The sequence below is a fragment of the Fusarium subglutinans genome (genome assembly GCF_013396075.1).
Source record: "Fusarium subglutinans strain NRRL 66333 chromosome Unknown NRRL66333_c0000042, whole genome shotgun sequence".
Lineage (NCBI taxonomy): Eukaryota > Fungi > Ascomycota > Sordariomycetes > Hypocreales > Nectriaceae > Fusarium > Fusarium subglutinans.
In genome coordinates, this window is record NW_023502105.1 from 237034 (window position 1) to 253708 (window position 16675).

The 16675-nt window shown below is 47.6% G+C and overlaps 8 protein-coding genes across 8 annotated transcripts; 4 read left to right on the top strand and 4 right to left on the bottom strand.

Annotated features, from left to right (window-relative positions):
• Positions 1 to 1501: 1501 nt before the first annotated feature.
• FSUBG_4677 (uncharacterized protein) lies at positions 1502 to 1757 on the bottom strand (the record flags this gene model as incomplete). The annotated part of the gene is made up of 2 exons (XM_036682692.1): positions 1502 to 1654; positions 1704 to 1757. 2 exons carry the CDS (start codon positions 1755 to 1757, stop codon positions 1502 to 1504), a joined length of 207 nt encoding a protein of 68 aa, XP_036539853.1.
• Positions 1758 to 3466: 1709 nt separating this feature from the next.
• FSUBG_4678 (uncharacterized protein) lies at positions 3467 to 3961 on the bottom strand (the record flags this gene model as incomplete). Its single annotated transcript, XM_036682693.1, has 1 exon — positions 3467 to 3961. One exon carries the CDS (start codon positions 3959 to 3961, stop codon positions 3467 to 3469), a length of 495 nt encoding a protein of 164 aa, XP_036539854.1.
• Positions 3962 to 4757: 796 nt separating this feature from the next.
• On the bottom strand, positions 4758 to 6674 carry FSUBG_4679 (uncharacterized protein; the record flags this gene model as incomplete). Its single annotated transcript, XM_036682694.1, has 1 exon — positions 4758 to 6674. The coding sequence occupies one exon, from the start codon at positions 6672 to 6674 to the stop codon at positions 4758 to 4760; it is 1917 nt and encodes a 638-aa protein (XP_036539855.1).
• A 1678-nt stretch (positions 6675 to 8352) lies between these two features.
• On the top strand, positions 8353 to 8920 carry FSUBG_4680 (uncharacterized protein; the record flags this gene model as incomplete). Its single annotated transcript, XM_036682696.1, has 3 exons — positions 8353 to 8589; positions 8648 to 8740; positions 8801 to 8920. The coding sequence occupies 3 exons, from the start codon at positions 8353 to 8355 to the stop codon at positions 8918 to 8920; spliced, it is 450 nt and encodes a 149-aa protein (XP_036539856.1).
• Positions 8921 to 9660: 740 nt separating this feature from the next.
• FSUBG_4681 (uncharacterized protein) lies at positions 9661 to 10764 on the top strand (the record flags this gene model as incomplete). The annotated part of the gene is made up of 1 exon (XM_036682697.1): positions 9661 to 10764. One exon carries the CDS (start codon positions 9661 to 9663, stop codon positions 10762 to 10764), a length of 1104 nt encoding a protein of 367 aa, XP_036539857.1.
• Positions 10765 to 11021: 257 nt separating this feature from the next.
• Positions 11022 to 11873, bottom strand: FSUBG_4682 (U1 snRNP; the record flags this gene model as incomplete). The annotated part of the gene is made up of 2 exons (XM_036682698.1): positions 11022 to 11468; positions 11517 to 11873. 2 exons carry the CDS (start codon positions 11871 to 11873, stop codon positions 11022 to 11024), a joined length of 804 nt encoding a protein of 267 aa, XP_036539858.1.
• Positions 11874 to 12111: 238 nt separating this feature from the next.
• Positions 12112 to 13898, top strand: FSUBG_4683 (phosphatidylinositol glycan class T; the record flags this gene model as incomplete). Its single annotated transcript, XM_036682699.1, has 2 exons — positions 12112 to 12874; positions 12919 to 13898. 2 exons carry the CDS (start codon positions 12112 to 12114, stop codon positions 13896 to 13898), a joined length of 1743 nt encoding a protein of 580 aa, XP_036539859.1.
• A 734-nt stretch (positions 13899 to 14632) lies between these two features.
• Positions 14633 to 15249, top strand: FSUBG_4684 (uncharacterized protein; the record flags this gene model as incomplete). Its single annotated transcript, XM_036682700.1, has 2 exons — positions 14633 to 14863; positions 14908 to 15249. The coding sequence occupies 2 exons, from the start codon at positions 14633 to 14635 to the stop codon at positions 15247 to 15249; spliced, it is 573 nt and encodes a 190-aa protein (XP_036539860.1).
• Between the last annotated feature and the right edge of the window lie 1426 nt (positions 15250 to 16675).

Below are 16675 nucleotides of genomic sequence, written 5' to 3' on the forward strand. Positions count from 1 at the left end.
CGTTTGAGACTTACTGCTTGGGCCCCTCATTATACTATTATTTATATTTGTCTTAAGCTAACCTTTCTTGGCCGAGGGTTTAGAGCATCTTTTATGCCTCTAAGGCTAACCAAGGAGTTATCTTTTAGGTTTTTATAATATTAGCCTTTAGCTATAGTAATAAGTTAATTATTATAGTATAAGATCTATATTATTAGCTAGATATGTTATTTATAATTAAGACTAGTGGGTAGGAGCTTAAATTAGCTGACAGAACTTAGTTTATTATTAGAAAGCTTTTAGTGGGAGTAAACGACTAGGTTTGATGCTGCGAAAGTATCAAGACTATACCGGAATTTAAATGTCATATGGGACAACGGATGGAAGAACTTACAGCAATGGCTGACCATTCAGCACCGCCAGTTCTCATTTTAATAAGTCGATGCAGTTCAGACTCAGAGCACAAGCGATACGACTAATCTACACGTGCCTTAAAATAGAGTTAGTATACTTTGGATTTAGCAGGTGAGTTTGTGACTTACCGCTGCTGTGCTCGTGGTCCGCGCTGGTTCATTGTTTTGCGCCGCTGAATTAGCGGATGGTTTGGGACCCTTCGCTCTTCTCTTCTCCTGGTCCTTTCCTTCAACTGCAGGGACAGCGGACTTCTGGCTTAGCCAACGCCGTGATCCAGAGCTATCCGCGAGCGGCGCGCGCCCCTTTGCAATCGCTCGTTGGTGCCAGGGCTACATCGTATCACGTGTGATGCCTGCATACTTGTGTGTAGAGTGAAGCCTATTATACAGAAGTGAGAGATGTGAAGGGAGAAGGGGGAAAGGAAAAGTAGAATCTTGCTATAGAGATAGACAGTGAAGTTGACAGTGCCAGCTGTGCATATTCTGACATTGTTCTGCTGTGCCAATACATCGTAAATGAAGCAGTGACAATAGGCTTGAGCTACTGATTGTCGAGCAATATAGTTGATCAATTGTATATGTGTTAAGATTCATTGCTCTAATGATAGTGATTGCGGAGCGAATAGCTAGCTAGCTAGATAGTAAGATTTGATGTTCGTGTCAACAATGCCAACTTTGCGAAACAAAGCATGAAATTCCTTTCTTGTCAATAAAATTGTCGACTTCTAACGACTTGGAGAACTTTGGTAGCATCTTTCAGAGCTATCAGGTCTCAGAACCTGATTGTATAGTATAACCGTGTTGGTTATGGCCATCCTCGAGCCGGTTGTTAAGTAGTCCGACTTGGAATAACAATAACACTTATCAATGTTGATATAACAACTTTCATTTACTAGACAAATCCGATAATAAAAGGGAAGTGTATCTCACGGGGGAGTATAGACCAGAGAGTGACTTTGTAGTATATGAGTAAGATGTAAGAATTGTGATCAGTGTGCTGGCTCGATATGTCTCTTTGGAACGTCATAAGATTTAACTAACAATCAATCAAAAGGAGAGAGGGCCGTGGCAAGGGTCACACTTACTAGGACTAGGTTGTGATCTCGAAACTACTGATTACTCTTCTCGGCGTCGTCTCCAGTAAGGGAAGAATTAGCAGAAGTCGCGGCTAATGCCTCTTTCTCCATTTGTTGCTCAGTAGCGAATCGACGCTTGCGGTATGTCTGCTTGACTCCTTGGAGAGTCCTCCCTGGAAATTGAGCCTGTAAATGCGATTAGTTATGTTTTAGAATACTTGGGTTAGATACTTACAGTGATAGCAGCCCAGGACTCCCCGCCGTTTCTCAGCTGAATTAGCCGTCTCATTTCACTTTCTGTCCACCAGCGCTGGTTCGGTGTAGCAACCTGTTGACGATGTTAGCTGACGTTGAATTTGACATGGATTTGGTGATATTGGTGATACTCGCCACAGTCTGGTGGTAGTTTTGCCTCTTAGGGGTACTTGCATTTATCAAAGACGATAAAGGAGTAACAGATATCTCAGTATCTGTTAAAATATTTAGCCAGGGCCTTTCTCCTGGACTTTCAGGCAGCGGCGTACGTCCATTCTCGAGAGCTCGCTTTTGCCAGGGCCAAAGCTGAACCGAGGTCTTTTCGTAATGGTCTGTCATATATATGACTTTCCGTGCTAACAAAGAAAGTTTTTAAAATCGGAGATATGTATGTAACTGAAATTTATACCAAGATTGGAGGAATATCGTTGTTTTTAAAATCTTTAGTTTTCCTATATATGTGGGGAGTTGAGTCGTGTTTTGTCAAATGATCGTGTGTTCAGGCATAACTTGAACAAAGCAAAACCGGAACACCTTATGTCCCTTTGAAAAGTCACTATTAGTTCAGACATTGACATGGAGGCATAGACAATGTTCAATAGACAGAGAAACAAAACAAGAAAAAGCCACTTAGAACAAGACTCAGGGAGTTTAATGACTAGCAATCGAATATCAGCAGCAAATCTGAGAATTCTTGCCTCTCATGCTATTCTGATCGGAATTGAAGATTGTACCCTATTTCGAACAACGTTGCCTTTAATCGGATCTTCGAATTTTAGGATTTTGACCACAGCCAATACTTGTATCGAAACTGATTGGGTGGCTAAGGGTCTTGCTGGGGATTTCTTTGTTATAGTTAGATGAACTATTGATAGGAGGATTTAAGGGAACGACCCGCCTACGTTTCGGAGCTCGTGATACAGTTTGGGATTTACTGCTGTGAGACGTAGAATATAGATTCAATTCCCAGCACAAATGTAAGGAACACTGAGCGTTACTAGGTTCTCTGTGAGGTTTTGGGCTCTCAGCCACAAGTTTCGACTGATACATGAGCGTTGCCTGGACCCATCCCTCCACATCTTGGTCCATCCTCACTCGAGAGACGGCGTAATGTATAAGTGTGGACAATATATCTTAAAAAGAAGTAATAGATAAGGAAGGAATACGAATTTGAATAGGTACCAAGTTGATTTAGAGAAAAGAAAGATCAATCGTTCATAGTGGTCCCACGTCTGGCGAGCTGAATCAAGCAATAAATAATGACCAGTAGCCTAGAGGCCCCCGCTGCTTCAAGGTATTAGCATGCTAGTACCCTGGATCTATAGACACCTCTTATCTTGAGATTGTAAGCTGATATTCCTGGCGGCTGATGCTTATATCACGGTCCTTACTCGTTAGGTACCTTTGGATTTGAGCAGAGAAATGCTTTTGAAGCATTGCAAAGTAACTCGAGGTTATTATATAAACAATTCTCAGAAACTGCAGCCAGTCATTGTATGCTCTAAACCAGTGGTGAATCTTGATATGGGCTAGTCTGACGGCCTTGGTAGTGTCACACCAAGTGCGAGGCCGCTGGCCAGTCAGGCTTTGCAATTAATGCCTGGAGGCAAATTGAAGAGGCTTTGATAGCGGAAACGGGTACGACATATGCCGTCAAAATAGAGCTGGATGGTCAGAAGCAGCGTTGTTACAGATTTGCTAATGATTCACTATAATATCAACCCGAGCGCAATGTAGAGTAAGCTACTCTAAGTCGCCTTTTTGCAGGGCATTGAGAAGGGTATCTCGTAATTCCTCCTCGGTATGCACTAACTTGGCTTCGAACCTTTTGCAAACCGCCTCCACATTCCCCTTTTTCTTATAGCCTTCCTGGGCACAGACGAAAACTCTTTTCAATTTTGTCTTTACCGCCAAACCGAACTCCATGAGACTAATAGGAGCATCCGTTGATCGGTGGAACATGAAAACAATGATGTCTGCGGCCTCTTGCATGTCGAGTTCCCACCAAACCTGCTCCTCCCATCGCTTGTCGGAGAAGTTTTCCTTCCATGTCCTATCCCAGTCTGGTCGGTTTGGGTTGAAAATTGTCACCGGATGATGGATGAGGGCTCTGGTCAAAGTTTCACGCCAGTCAGGGCCGCCCGTGTTTGTTGTGGTTCCAGCAAGGAAAATGGATGTCTTTTGGTCACCCTGGTTTGGCTTGCACGGAGCCATTACTATCTCGGCGTGACGTTCCATATTTGAATTTGGGACACAATCTTAAACGGTGATGGGAAAGGCAAATTGAAGGTTGGTTGATTACTGGCACATGGAATGCCTACCCCGCCATTCTAGCAGCCAATCAACTGCATGGTTCGCTGACCATACCTGTAGGAACCCATAATCTAGTTGCTTTCGACATGTGTTGCAAAGCCAAGGGGATGCAATAAAACTTAGGACCTTTATCCTAGTTAATAAAAAAGCCTTAGGTAGACTGTTGTATAAGGCGTAGATTGGTCACAACGAGCATTCCAGCTTTGATTGAAAGAGCCTTGTTTTCTTCAATTGAAGGTGGCGGTCTGTTTGCTACGGAAATCGCGCAGTGGGCTTAATCTGACCAATCAGAGCGGGCTATGCTGTTTACAGCTCAACATAAACTTAGGTAAACTTAGTGTAATTAAGTATAGATATAGAGGATCTTTAACTAAGTATTTTTAGTACCTTAGTTTAACATCAGAAGTCTTCTCACACCGTGAGGAAAGCGTAGATAGGTCACAATAAGCATTCTAGCTTTGATTCCGGGATAAAAGAGCCTTTCAAGCTACCGAAATCGCGCAGTGGGTCCAGTCTGACCAATCAGAGAGAGCTATGCTAGTCACAGCGCAACAACATCAAGGTGGCAAAGGTGGCAAGAAAAGCTGAAGACCTCTTTCCCAAATGACGAAAGCATTTAGATACATCTAGAAGAAATTAGAAGCTCAATAGCGCTTCAGATGAGTTCCCATAACTAAGGTACCTTCTGATCCTCAGCGTCGAATGTCAAAGACATAGCCAACTACTCTTGGCCCTGCTCACCCCGTACATTAGGGTCAACCCTCTCTGCCAATACCCCTAGAGGCACGAGACTTCGGCGTCCTTCAACCTGAACCGGGCTACCTTCTTGGAATGGGTTAACATTCTCGGAAGGCGTGGCAGACGCACCTTTGCCCTCCTTCTGTTCTTTGCCTGGGGACTGGGGGCTTGATCTGTTGGACTGGAATAGATCCTGAAGTCTGCGTACTGAAGGTCGAGCCTCGAGGTTCTCACGTGCCCCCCGCAAGCCAGCTGAGGTCTTCTCACGCATTTCTCTCATGCTTCCCCGAAGGCTATCTCTCAAGCTACGACGACCCGAGGCAAACTGGTAAAAGTCCGATTCAGCAGCTGATGCATCCTGCTGAGATTGAAGAGAAGCTCCGAAGCGTCCCTCCGCTTGGCGTCTTGGACGGATCTGAAGATCAGGTATTGTTGGGCGTGTCATCAATGGTGAAGACGATTTGCTTTGCAAGTCTGCAGGGTCTGCGGGCGTTTCCTGCCAGATAGCTGCGTGAGCGCGTGGGGGGGACAGAGCATCTGGTCCCTTCTTGCCTGTCTCACCAGAAAGCTGTTCTGGTGACGGCATCTTCTGCTTGACACCGAACTGTCCTCTGTCATCCGCCCCATCGTCACTGTCGTCATCGGCAGAGAAAGAATCAACCTCGGCACCACCTTTCATAATAAACAGACAGAGTGACGCCCACTGCAGCTCCACCACATGTCTAAAATCTGGAGCATCCCCTGTATCCATGATGAAGTGGAATTTCTGTCCGGATTTCAATGTTTCTCCGGTATGTAGCCGAAACTCGACATGGCCAGGCTTTCTCGGGATTTCAGTAGGATAATAACTCTCATCCTGGAAAAATCGTTGCAGTTCTCCATTCAGGGCGTCCAAGGAGTTGCTGTCACCAGCTAGTGTGACATCGTCAGGTTCCCGCTCGCGCATGGCTATGAATCGAGGTAGCCAGCGGAAGATCAAAGTTACTCTGACCTTTTTCTTGCTGCCATCACCAGGCTCAGTGACTGCTTCAATGCCATGGTATTGGAATCCCCAATAGGCACGTCCCCACCAATCGTGGAGCGTCTTGTTGAGGCAGATAAGGTTCCAAGCCTTGTCTGACCCCCCCAAGTTACTCGCATTCGCCATCAACGGAGTGTAAGTTCTCCGAAAATCGGCAGATACTAGGGCCTCAGTTGCCGCAAAGAACTTTTTCGTTCTGTTAGTGTTGTCGACCGTTTCGTTCAGCGCGAAAGGGAATATGTGGCAGACATCAGGATCAGCCATTCCCGTGATTACACATGCGTTCCCGTCCCTCTCCTTACACTTCCTTTTTTGAGAGGGAGAACGAGCGATCTTTCTCTTCTGAATACGTTCTTCGACAGAGGTTTGTTCTTTTTGTCCTTGCCCAGATTCGAAAGCGGACGAAGATGCTCCCTGATCACCGTGAATACTCGATTGATACTGGTCATACTGTCTCTCGGCTGGCTTTCCAAGCTTTTGAACAAACAAGTTTGCGAAGTGCCTCATTCTTTCGAATTCCATGATTAAATCGACAGCATCGTTGACTGCAACCCCGTCACGGAAGTCCGGGCATAGCTTTCCCGGATACATCAGGGTCGGTAGCGGAACCACTGCAATGGCCGCGACGTGAAACATTCTCACTTTGAAGTTTGAGTCATGCTTAAGCAGTCTATCTTGTATGCGGAGGCCAATTTCTCGGCGCCGCTCGAACTCCTCTGGCAGCAGAAGTTCTCGGGGGACAGTGAATGGGGCTTCTCGATACTCCACGAGAATATCGGCAAGATGGGATGAAAACTGGTCGGATGCAATGTTGGTATCTATTCGGTCGTGGAACAAGTCGCGTATTGCCTGGACCAGTTCCTCTGTACCTTGGTCCATCCTCGATCAAGAGACGGCGTACGGCGCCTAAGTAATCAAAGATTAGGATCTATCAGGTCTTCGGGTTTTGATTGCCTTACTGCTGGAATGTTGAAATAGGGTTTAGCGCTTTCGCGACTGTTTTGTCGGATATGGGGAGTGAAGGTTGAAAATGACAGGTCAAGTTTATCGATGATTGGGGTGGGGGAGGATATTGACAGAAGCTGTTACCGTCTGGCCAAGGGATATGAAGGTCTTAGAATACCAAACCAGACGTGGTAATGAGATGTAATGTGTGAGTAGGAGCAAGAAATCTTGAGAGGGAGAAGTACGAATTTAAGTAGTTGCAAGGTGGTTACCGAAACGAAAGGCCACAAACAAGAGGCGGTTCCACATCTGAGGTGGCAGGCAGTGCCTAGCACCACCAAACAACTACCTGCCTACCAGTAGCACAGGCTCCCGCTGTTGAGACAGTAGCCCTCCTTCGGGAAGAAAATATCGGACCTACCTTAGACATGGGACATCAAAATTAATAAACTCAGCAAAAGGTATCCTAAACTTCTGCTACGTTGCCTAAGCCTTTTTGTCATCTAGGATCGAGATCTCGAGATTTGCTTCCTCCACAGCCTGACTTTGGACCTATAGATGCATAGATATGTCTTACCTTGAGTGTGGATTTTTGAGTTCTTGTATTGTGGAATCAGACGTGCGTCGATGATTTATAAAATCCATTAAAAGTTTTGGTAACATGAAAGACCAAAATCCAAGTTTGTCCAAACGAATCCATGGAACAGTGAAAGAAGTGTATTCTTGATACGCTGTTGGTCTAGGGCAAACCGCGTGGTATCAATGGCCTATAGAAACTCCTTCTCTGTGCCAAACCGAAGGCCAAATGCCTTCATGATACCAAATACATGCCAGCAGTGCATCCGTTTGATCCCAGCCAAACGACATCTTCAACCCTCCGGGAACGCTGATCCACATTGACTACCTAAGTTGTAGCAAATAAGTGGTGGAGTTGGCCCTCTGCTTCCTCTTTTCTATAGGCATATTGCTCCAGTTTTCGGTTTCTTGTAGCCCGGAATGAGCGTGTCTAATCTACCAGCAGTCTCTGTGAATGCTGCCATATTTTGTTCTGTCGGTAGCTGTGGCGTCTTCGAAACCGGCAGCCGACCAGCAACCGACTTTGCCTCGTGAGCAGCAAAGCTTCTAATCCCCAGCTGGCCTGCCTCTTTTCTTTGTTTTTGTTTTTGTTCTTCTCTGGGCCCTTTCAGGTGCCATGAGGATATTCAAGAGTCTAGTTAAGCTCAGGATGAGATCATAAATTTATGTTGATTGACAATCAGATATCCGACACAATAGGCTGCATTTCATCACAATACCCTGCCTTATATGACCATTCATTCACTTCTCTTTGGGCCAGTTGCCTTCACCTTGAGATTTTATGGAAAGATGCAGCTGCCTCGGCAGATGGTCATCATGGCAGCGACTGGTCGCTAGCCTTCAATAGAACAATGAAGATGCTTCATTCACTGACTTTTATCAGTGCCCACGGCATTCACTCAAAATTTGCCAAGATTATCCAGTATATATAATTATTTTGTGTCTTAGTATATTAGCTTCTTAAAGTGCCAGACCTTGACATTGCTTTCTACAAGAACACCAATATCACTGTCCTGATCATTTCCTTTTACAAATCATGTCTGGGATTTACAACGAGACTCCTCCTAATTCTCTGAAGCCCTGGCAAGTACGGGCCTTGGTGAAAGGCAGAACACCCTTACCAGAAAGCCCTGGTTGTCGACCATGGCTGGAAACTAGCTCGACCCAAGACGTGTCTGGACGTGGACAGCAAGCTCTGGTGACTACAGGATCATTCTCTGCTTCACCTCCTTCAACTCCAGGGGCAGCCCTCCTCGTGTTGGAGGCTGACACGGTAAGTGCCCAGTCGCTTATGACTATACATTCAACTCTGACATAGTGGTGATATGTAGAGCAGCAACCCAGGCTACAAGTTTTGGAACCAAGACGAAATGAAGCGGCTCATCGACCTGAAGAGAGAGGGGAGATCATGGAGAGATATTAGCGTAAGTTATTGTTCGACTTGACCAACCCTCCCACTAAAATACTGACATAACATTTCCCAGTATCATTTTCCTGGACGATCTATCGAAGCGCTCAAACAGGCATATCACAAGAGAAGAGCAATTGCTGAAGAACAGATGCGCCCGGTCGCCAATGACAAGGAAGACCAGCCGGCGGAGTAAAGAAAGGCGTTCAGATGGTAGATCGACACGAAGTTATTCTCATAGCCAGTTTCCTTGTTGCTCTTTGACAAATGTCACACGTTTACGTATTGCCTCCCTGGCCTTTTATATCTTGCGATTCATGCTTTGTTCTTTGTTCATCAAGGGCCCAGAAAGCATGCGTCCTTATCATGTCAGCTGCTCCATGATAAAATATTCACATATATTGTGCTACTTTTTTCGTCTTTCACATGACCAACCTTTCATCCCATTCACCGGTTACACTAACAGTGATGGGAATTGATGTTTCACTACGAGTAGACTACCTTATGCCAGTATGTTGGCCGGGTAAGATACATAATTGTAACCAATAGGCGTAATATTCGTCTTCTCGTTGGGGCTAGATTCTGGTATTATAAAGGTTGTCATGGCCTTGATAATAACCTTTAAGTTAAAAAGCAAGTCATCTAGAGTTCAAACTTATTACTGTAGAACGCCAAAACCGGAGCGCTCCAACAATGAACCGTATGTCTTCCGGCTCCACTTATCACCCACCGAACCTCCCCCACATTGTAGCGACCCTCTGAATACCGCGGGGTACGGTATTGCGCGAACTTCATCCCTCTTAACTTTACAAATCTCCCTTTGTCTTTTTCTTGGACAACTGCGCGACCTATATTATACGTATTCTATTACATTGTTTTGAATATCATTTTTCCCCCTTGTCTCTACTTCTTTGTAAACCGCCACAGCTACCCACCATGGATGACCAATTTGGAGGACGTACCGACGATGATCTCTTCTACGATGACTTTGAACCTGTTGAGAGCGAGACTGTCGTCACCACTGAAGCCGTACCGGAACCCCAGCCTGCATCTGTAGCACCGGTTCAGGAACCAACCGCTCCTCAAGAGAAGCCAGCGCCAGCTCCAGCTCCCGTACCGTCGGGCCCCGTCTCAAAACCTGCTGGCCTCTCTTCGTCACGATACGCCGATAAGCCAGCTCCCCCTAAACCCGCAAAGCAAGTTCCTCAACCAACATCTAACGCGCCTCACAACGCTCCAACGGCTCCTCGCGAAAAGAGCAACCATAGCTCGCAAAATACTGCCGCTAATTCTGCTGCTCGTCTTCAATCTGGCGCAAACCCACGACAGAAGCTTACGGACCAGGAACTCGCTGCCAAGATGGAGAAAATGAAGCTGCTCAACGCAGAGAAGGCGCGCAAGTTTGAGAAGGCCGAAAAGGATGAGAAAGATCATGCTGCGGCGTATGCTCGCGGCATGGAGGAGGCTAAGAAGCGCCGCGCCGAGGAAGCTGAGCGACGAAAACGCGGCGAGGAGGATAAGCGCAGGCTTGATGATGAACGTGCTAAGAACCGAGAACGAAAACTTAAGGCCATGGGTATGAAGGAGGGTGGATGGGATGAGGGCAAGGATGCTCTGGAAGAAGAGGAAAACAGACGTTTCCGTGGCGCGAATGGTGGTATTCGAGGATCAAGAAGCTCCGGTCTTGGTGGAAGTCGGTACGCTTCGAAGGATAATGAAGAACAGGATGTGGATCGCTTCTTGGATGAGCGACATCGTGGTGGAAGGGGTAGAGGTCGTGGCCGTGGAGGACGAGGAGGCCGAGGCGGACGCGGTGGCCATGAAGGCGCACCATCAGCGCCAGTCAAACAAGCCATTCCCGCGGCTGAAGACTTCCCAGCTTTACCCGGTGAGGTCAAGAAGAGCACACTCGCACCAGCGAACGATAAGCCGGCTTTTGCGGCTGCTGCAGCTGGACCTCCACCACCACTGCCACCACCCACTGGTGGAAAGTGGGACGAAGAGATGGATGAGTACGATGAGCTGAACAAGAAGTCATGAACAAACGAAAAGAGATGGGACACTAGGGATAGCTTGACAGTGGAGCTACAAAAACACCATAGGTAGCATTGTTAGAAAGCATCAAAAGTCGAAGCGAGATTGAAAGATTTCTCCTCATTTTCATTTGCCTTTCGCGCTGAGCTGCTTTTCTAGAAAGGGTATTATCCTGCTCTTCGCCAACTCTTTCATTCTTATTTCCCTCTATTTTATACACAGCGCCAAACGCCTGAACATCCCAACAAATAATTACACATTGATTACCATCCTCCACGGTATCCCCTTCCGCCGCGGCCGCTCCTATATCCTGAACCTCGAGGTCCTCGGGGTCCTCCAGGCCCATCGTCATCCATGGGTGCCCTCGATCGGCCCTTCATCTCCTTGGGAAAAGCATCGTAAGTCTTCCTCATCTGCGCATATCCCAGATGCATCTTTCCATAGAAGTGATCGGCGAGACGTCTGTCGTTGTCGAGTCGACTAAGGTAGGCACCACAAACGTCGCAGACTTGCAGCTTCTGGTGGCCTGAGGGACCAGATGTATCGGAGAGGGCTTTGAGTTCCTTTTCGCGGTCGGATTTGGATTGCGAGGCTTGACGGACACGGAAGAGCTCGTCTTGGGCGCGCGATACCTCGCCCATGGAGCCTAGGATTTCAACTTCGAGGAGGCCATTGTTGACGGAAGCTGAAAGGTCGGAAATAGATTTGAGCTACGTAGGTTAATATCTCGCACCGCAAAATAAGGGATAGGGACGTACCAAAACATTGGTCTGGCGAATCTCATCAGGTGTCTTCTCTAATCGTCTCTGCGCAGCATCGATTCGGCGATTACAATCATCGATGTACTTTTGCAGATCGCGCATATAATCGTACTCGAATCCATATTTTTGCTTCTCCCGATCTGATAGGCCATCGTACTCGGCTTTCAATCCTTCATTGTGCACCTTCGGACACGGTCCAATATCCTGCTTTGTGTTTGTGAAGAGATCGTGCGGACAGGTGCCTGCGAGGTAGGATCGACAGACTTTGGGGTCGGTGAGTGATAGTTGAGCGGCTCTTGATGTCGAGGATGCGCCCATCAGCTGCTCGAGCAGCTTTCTCTGTTCAGCGGCCATTGTGAATAAGTCGTTTGAAGATGTTGAAAGTTGGCGGGGCCTTAAGATTCAAGATGCGACGGCATGTGGAGGAACGCGCCGGGAAGCTAACTTTCTGCCGGTGTCCACCGCTTACTTCATCGAATCCTCCACGTCGCAATAGCTCTCCAAGCTACGACACCAAATCGATCTCCCAAGGGCAAAGGTCCCATGTGAAGTCTTGATCGACTTCCTCACTTCCTCACCTTTTTCTTTCAACATGCGCCACTTTTTGGCCTATCTGTTACTGGCCATCACAAATGGCTTCGTGCTCACTCCTGCAGCCGCTTCCGATTATCACGAGCAATTGACGCTTCGACCTTTACCCCTGTCCCAGCTCCTAGCGAGCTTCAACTTCCGAGCCAATACCTCGATTGCCGATTTCGAAGCGCATAACTTTCGACTGTTTCCTCGATCTTTGGCTCAAATTCTTCAGTATGCTGGTACACGAGAGCTACATTTACGATTTACGCTAGGACGATGGGATGCTCAGTCGTGGGGTGCTAGACCGTGGGATGGAACACGCGAGGGAGGCACGGGTGTTGAACTTTGGGCGTGGTTGGATGCCGAGACTGATGAAGAGGCTGATGAGAAGTGGCTAACGCTGACAAACGCTCTGTCGGGATTGTTTTGCGCAAGTTTGAACTTTATCGATGAGACGAGGACGATTCGACCTGTTATGTCTTTCCAGCCCGACGGCGACCATTCGAATTCGTCGCTGACGAACATGAGACTTCTACATGGCGTTTTGCCGCATGAAGTTGTCTGCACGGAGAACCTGACACCTTTCTTGAAGTTGTTGCCATGTAAGGGCAAGGCTGGAATTGCTACACTTCTGGATGGTCATAAGCTATTCGATGCCTCTTATCAGAGCATGGCAATTGATGTTCGACCCAAGTGCAATGCGGATGGAGAGTGCTTTTTGGAGATGGAGGAGACTGTTGATATGGTTCTTGATGTCAATCGATCCAAAAGACCTCAAAGTATGTACCTTGATGCTATTGGATGACCCCTCTAACAATTCTAGACAACCCAATTCCTCGGCCCCCTCCTGCTCACGAGCTGCTCTGCGATACCTCCAAATCCTACCACTCTGACCACGCATGCTACCCTGCCGACAGCCTCGATGGTCAAGATTGGACTCTATCTCAAGTCTTCGGTCGCCCCATGAAGGGTACATGCCCTCTCACCGACCCTGGCGTTCCTCCAGTCTGTGTTCAGATCCCACAGTCCCGCGACATCTACACCACCGAAGGCGCCCGCGAGATCCGATCTCAAAACTCTCGCTGCTATAGTCTTGATACGAACGCCGAGCTCACCCTCATGCTCGTCAAGCCCGAGTCACAAGACGAGGACAAGATCCTTAATAAGCCCGAGACGCCTCTTCTCTACGCTGATCGCAGCTTCAACGGCCACGGCCAGGAACACGGTGGTGTACAGGCCATCTTGAGCAACCCTAGTGACACCGACGTTGAGTTCGTCTACATGGAGTCGCTACCATGGTTCATGCGTATCTATCTTCACTCCCTCTCGGCCCGCATTGCCGATTCACCTTCGTCGAACTCGAGCGATCTGATCAAGGAGATCTACTACCGTCCAGCACTCGATCGCGCAAGAGGTACACAGCTTGAACTCCTCATGCGCATTCCGCCACAATGCACCGTTTTCCTGACATACGATTTCGAAAAATCCATTTTGCGATACACCGAGTATCCTCCTGACGCCAACAGAGGTTTCGACGTCGCCGCCGCTGTTATCACAACATTAGAGCCCAAGGTTCTCAACATTCGCACTACGACACTGCTGCTGTACCTACCCACACCTGATTTCAGTATGCCATACAACGTTATTATCTTTACATCAACGGCGATCGCACTAGCATTTGGAGGATTGTACAATATTTTAGTGAGGAGATTTGTGGGTGCTGACGAGGCGCAGAGCACGGGTTTGAAGGCGAAGCTGTTGGGGCTTGTTAATAGAATAAAGGGCAAGGCTGGGAAGCAATAGATATGATGTATGAGTTATTTTTCTTGGTTACAATGCAAGATGTTAATGTTACCTGCCCTGGCCATCTTCAGCTGGCATGGTCCTGCGATCCGAGTACATGGTCTTGGGGGAGTGGTCACCAATGATGGACAATGCCATTAAGTGTGTTCTCGGTCTTACCGTCTTTGCCACGTCGACCCTGCATTGTCCTTGTCGATGCATCATCGGGCCGCGTCATTAGATCTGGGGAACGTGGACACGAACTTATCGCATCTCTGTTGAGGTTCCAGATGACGAGTTGAGGTGTACATGTGTTCAGGGTCCTGAGGGGAGTCTGGAGGGCTGTCAGTCGTGCTGGCGTCTCTAGAGAGGATATGATCGCCGTTGCCATGGCCTTTGACCTGGAGAAGAGGTCAAATCTGCACGTGGAAGAGAAGACGAAGAGTCGAACACAACATTACTCTGGAGGTCAACAACACAACAACAGAGATTTAAAAAACAAGAATTATTTATGGCATATTCTGAAACATCTCTTCTTCGAGGCATCTCCGCGAGATGTAACCGAGATAAGAAGGCATCAAGTCGAGTAGAAAAGGTTCGAGCCTTCCTCCACTTGTCAATCACCTTCATGTCGTCCAATCTATCCGCATCTGCCAAGACATCCCATGCCCAACATCATCATCTTATAGCACTCAAGCTGCCAGCTTCCGGTATTCCATGTCAACACGTAAATGCGCCTTGCGTAGTTCGCTGCCATGAGACTCCTCGCTCTGTTTCTCCCAATCATCGTCGTGGTGAACGCCTACTACACTCTGTCCGTCTACGCACCTTCGCTCCCCCAGATCCACGCGCGCATCATCAATGCAAGGAATAAAGCCTTCATTATAGGCGCTACAAAGCCCAGTACATTCTGCGGTCTTGAAAACGCCACTGATTGCCCTGATGGCACGTCCACACAAGTCGATGGAAATATGACTGGTCTCGCAGTAAGTCACATGGCCACTCACCAAACCCATGCTCACGACAGTAGGCCGCAGTTCCAGGCGGTCAATTCATCTTCGTCGCCCCCGACGGGATCATATCCTATCCACCCGCACACTCCGCCCTTCGACCCCCGGGCTCACAAATGGGTGGCTTCCAGCGCGCACATATCATCTCGGAGTGCAAGATGCCTGTCACGATACTTATGTGGTCCCCGGAGAATGCAAGTCCGGGACTTTGGGCTTGCCCAACGGCGAGGAATGTCCCAGTCACGAAGGAGGCGGTTCTCAAGGCAACCACAAGCACTTTTTCGGGAAGTGGCTGTTTGACTGTCGAGGGGATTGGGATTCAGACTGCAGGGGATAAGTTCGCTGCCTGGGCTTATACGTAGAAGGTGTTTGGGGGATGTGACAGGCGATTAGTAGCATGATGTGGACGATAGTCAATAGAGAATATTATATCCCCAGTTGACAGCTTTGTTTTCTACTTTGTAACTTTGTCATATGTAGATCTTAAGTCCGTCATTATACTTGGTCATGAATGGCAGCGTGCCCCTCTGCTTGAACTCAGTACGAAACTATCCCCATTGTAAGGCCTTCGAGCCAGCCCCAACTAAGCAGTTGCTTCTTTCAGCACACCCGGTCAATATTACACTCGCTTTTAATTTAAAGATAGAGCTCCCGTGTAAGCGTCAATCTTGCCCGTGCCCGATGAAGTTTATGATAGCATACCTCCGCTGGCCCTGCACCCCGCAACTCTGTGACTGCATGATGTCCAGCTGCCGTGATAGAGCGTCTGACTGGGTAGTGTCTCGCCGAAATCTTACTGTTTTTGGCAAGAAACTTACGTATGATGTCGGAGATGTTTCCCATGTGTGTAAGTGTTTTTCAGTCAAGACGCTGTGCGCTGCTTATATAAGTAATAAAATGACGACACCCCCTCATGGAGCAAGAAAACATCGGAGCTTAATATCAGGTGCTAAAATGAACTTAGCAAAAGGCGTCCTAAACTCATCATAAATATATCCTAAATTTACACCAAGTTACCTAAGTCCCTATATCATTTAGGATCGAGGTCCCGCGGTTTCTTTCCCCCCCTCCTCCCACCAATATCCATCCGGTCACTCCATGTCAATCGAGTCACTTACTGCCAGAATGATTTTATATGACATGGCCCAAACTGCGACACAGACGGCTCATCCTGTATTCGTGGAAGGCTATCAAGTCAACGATGGACTTCTTGAATCTGGCATGATTGGGAAGCTCAAGTAGTCCTACGAATCTGAGTCGATCAAAGACCTAAGCGCCCGCTATGAAAAGGATGGCTATCTCTTCATGAAAGGTCTCCTCCCCCGCTCTGACGTTCTTGATTGACGGGAATCGTATTTCCGTTTCCTCAGTCCGAGTGGTGTTCTACAACCCAATTCAGCTCCCGTTGACGGTATCTTCGACCCTGATAATAAGGGTGTCAACTATCCCAGTATCGGCGCCGGCCCTTTTGATAAAGAGCAGATCAACCCAGGTTCATTCGCGAGCCTTGCAGAGAAAGCTCATACAGAGGACTTTTACCATGAGTTTTCGAGACATTCAGCCTTGATAGATTTCGTTTCGAGGCTGAAAGGCTGGGCGAAGATACAAAGTTACTGCCAAGGTCTTTGTTGAGGAATAATACGCCACACAACAATGCAATTGGAGTGCATTATGATCAATCATTTCTAAAATATGGAGAGCCTACTTCAGTGACAGCCTGGGTCCCGATTGGGGATGTTAGTCTTCAAGGCAGTGGGTTGATATACCTCGAAGGCAGTGAGTCTTCTT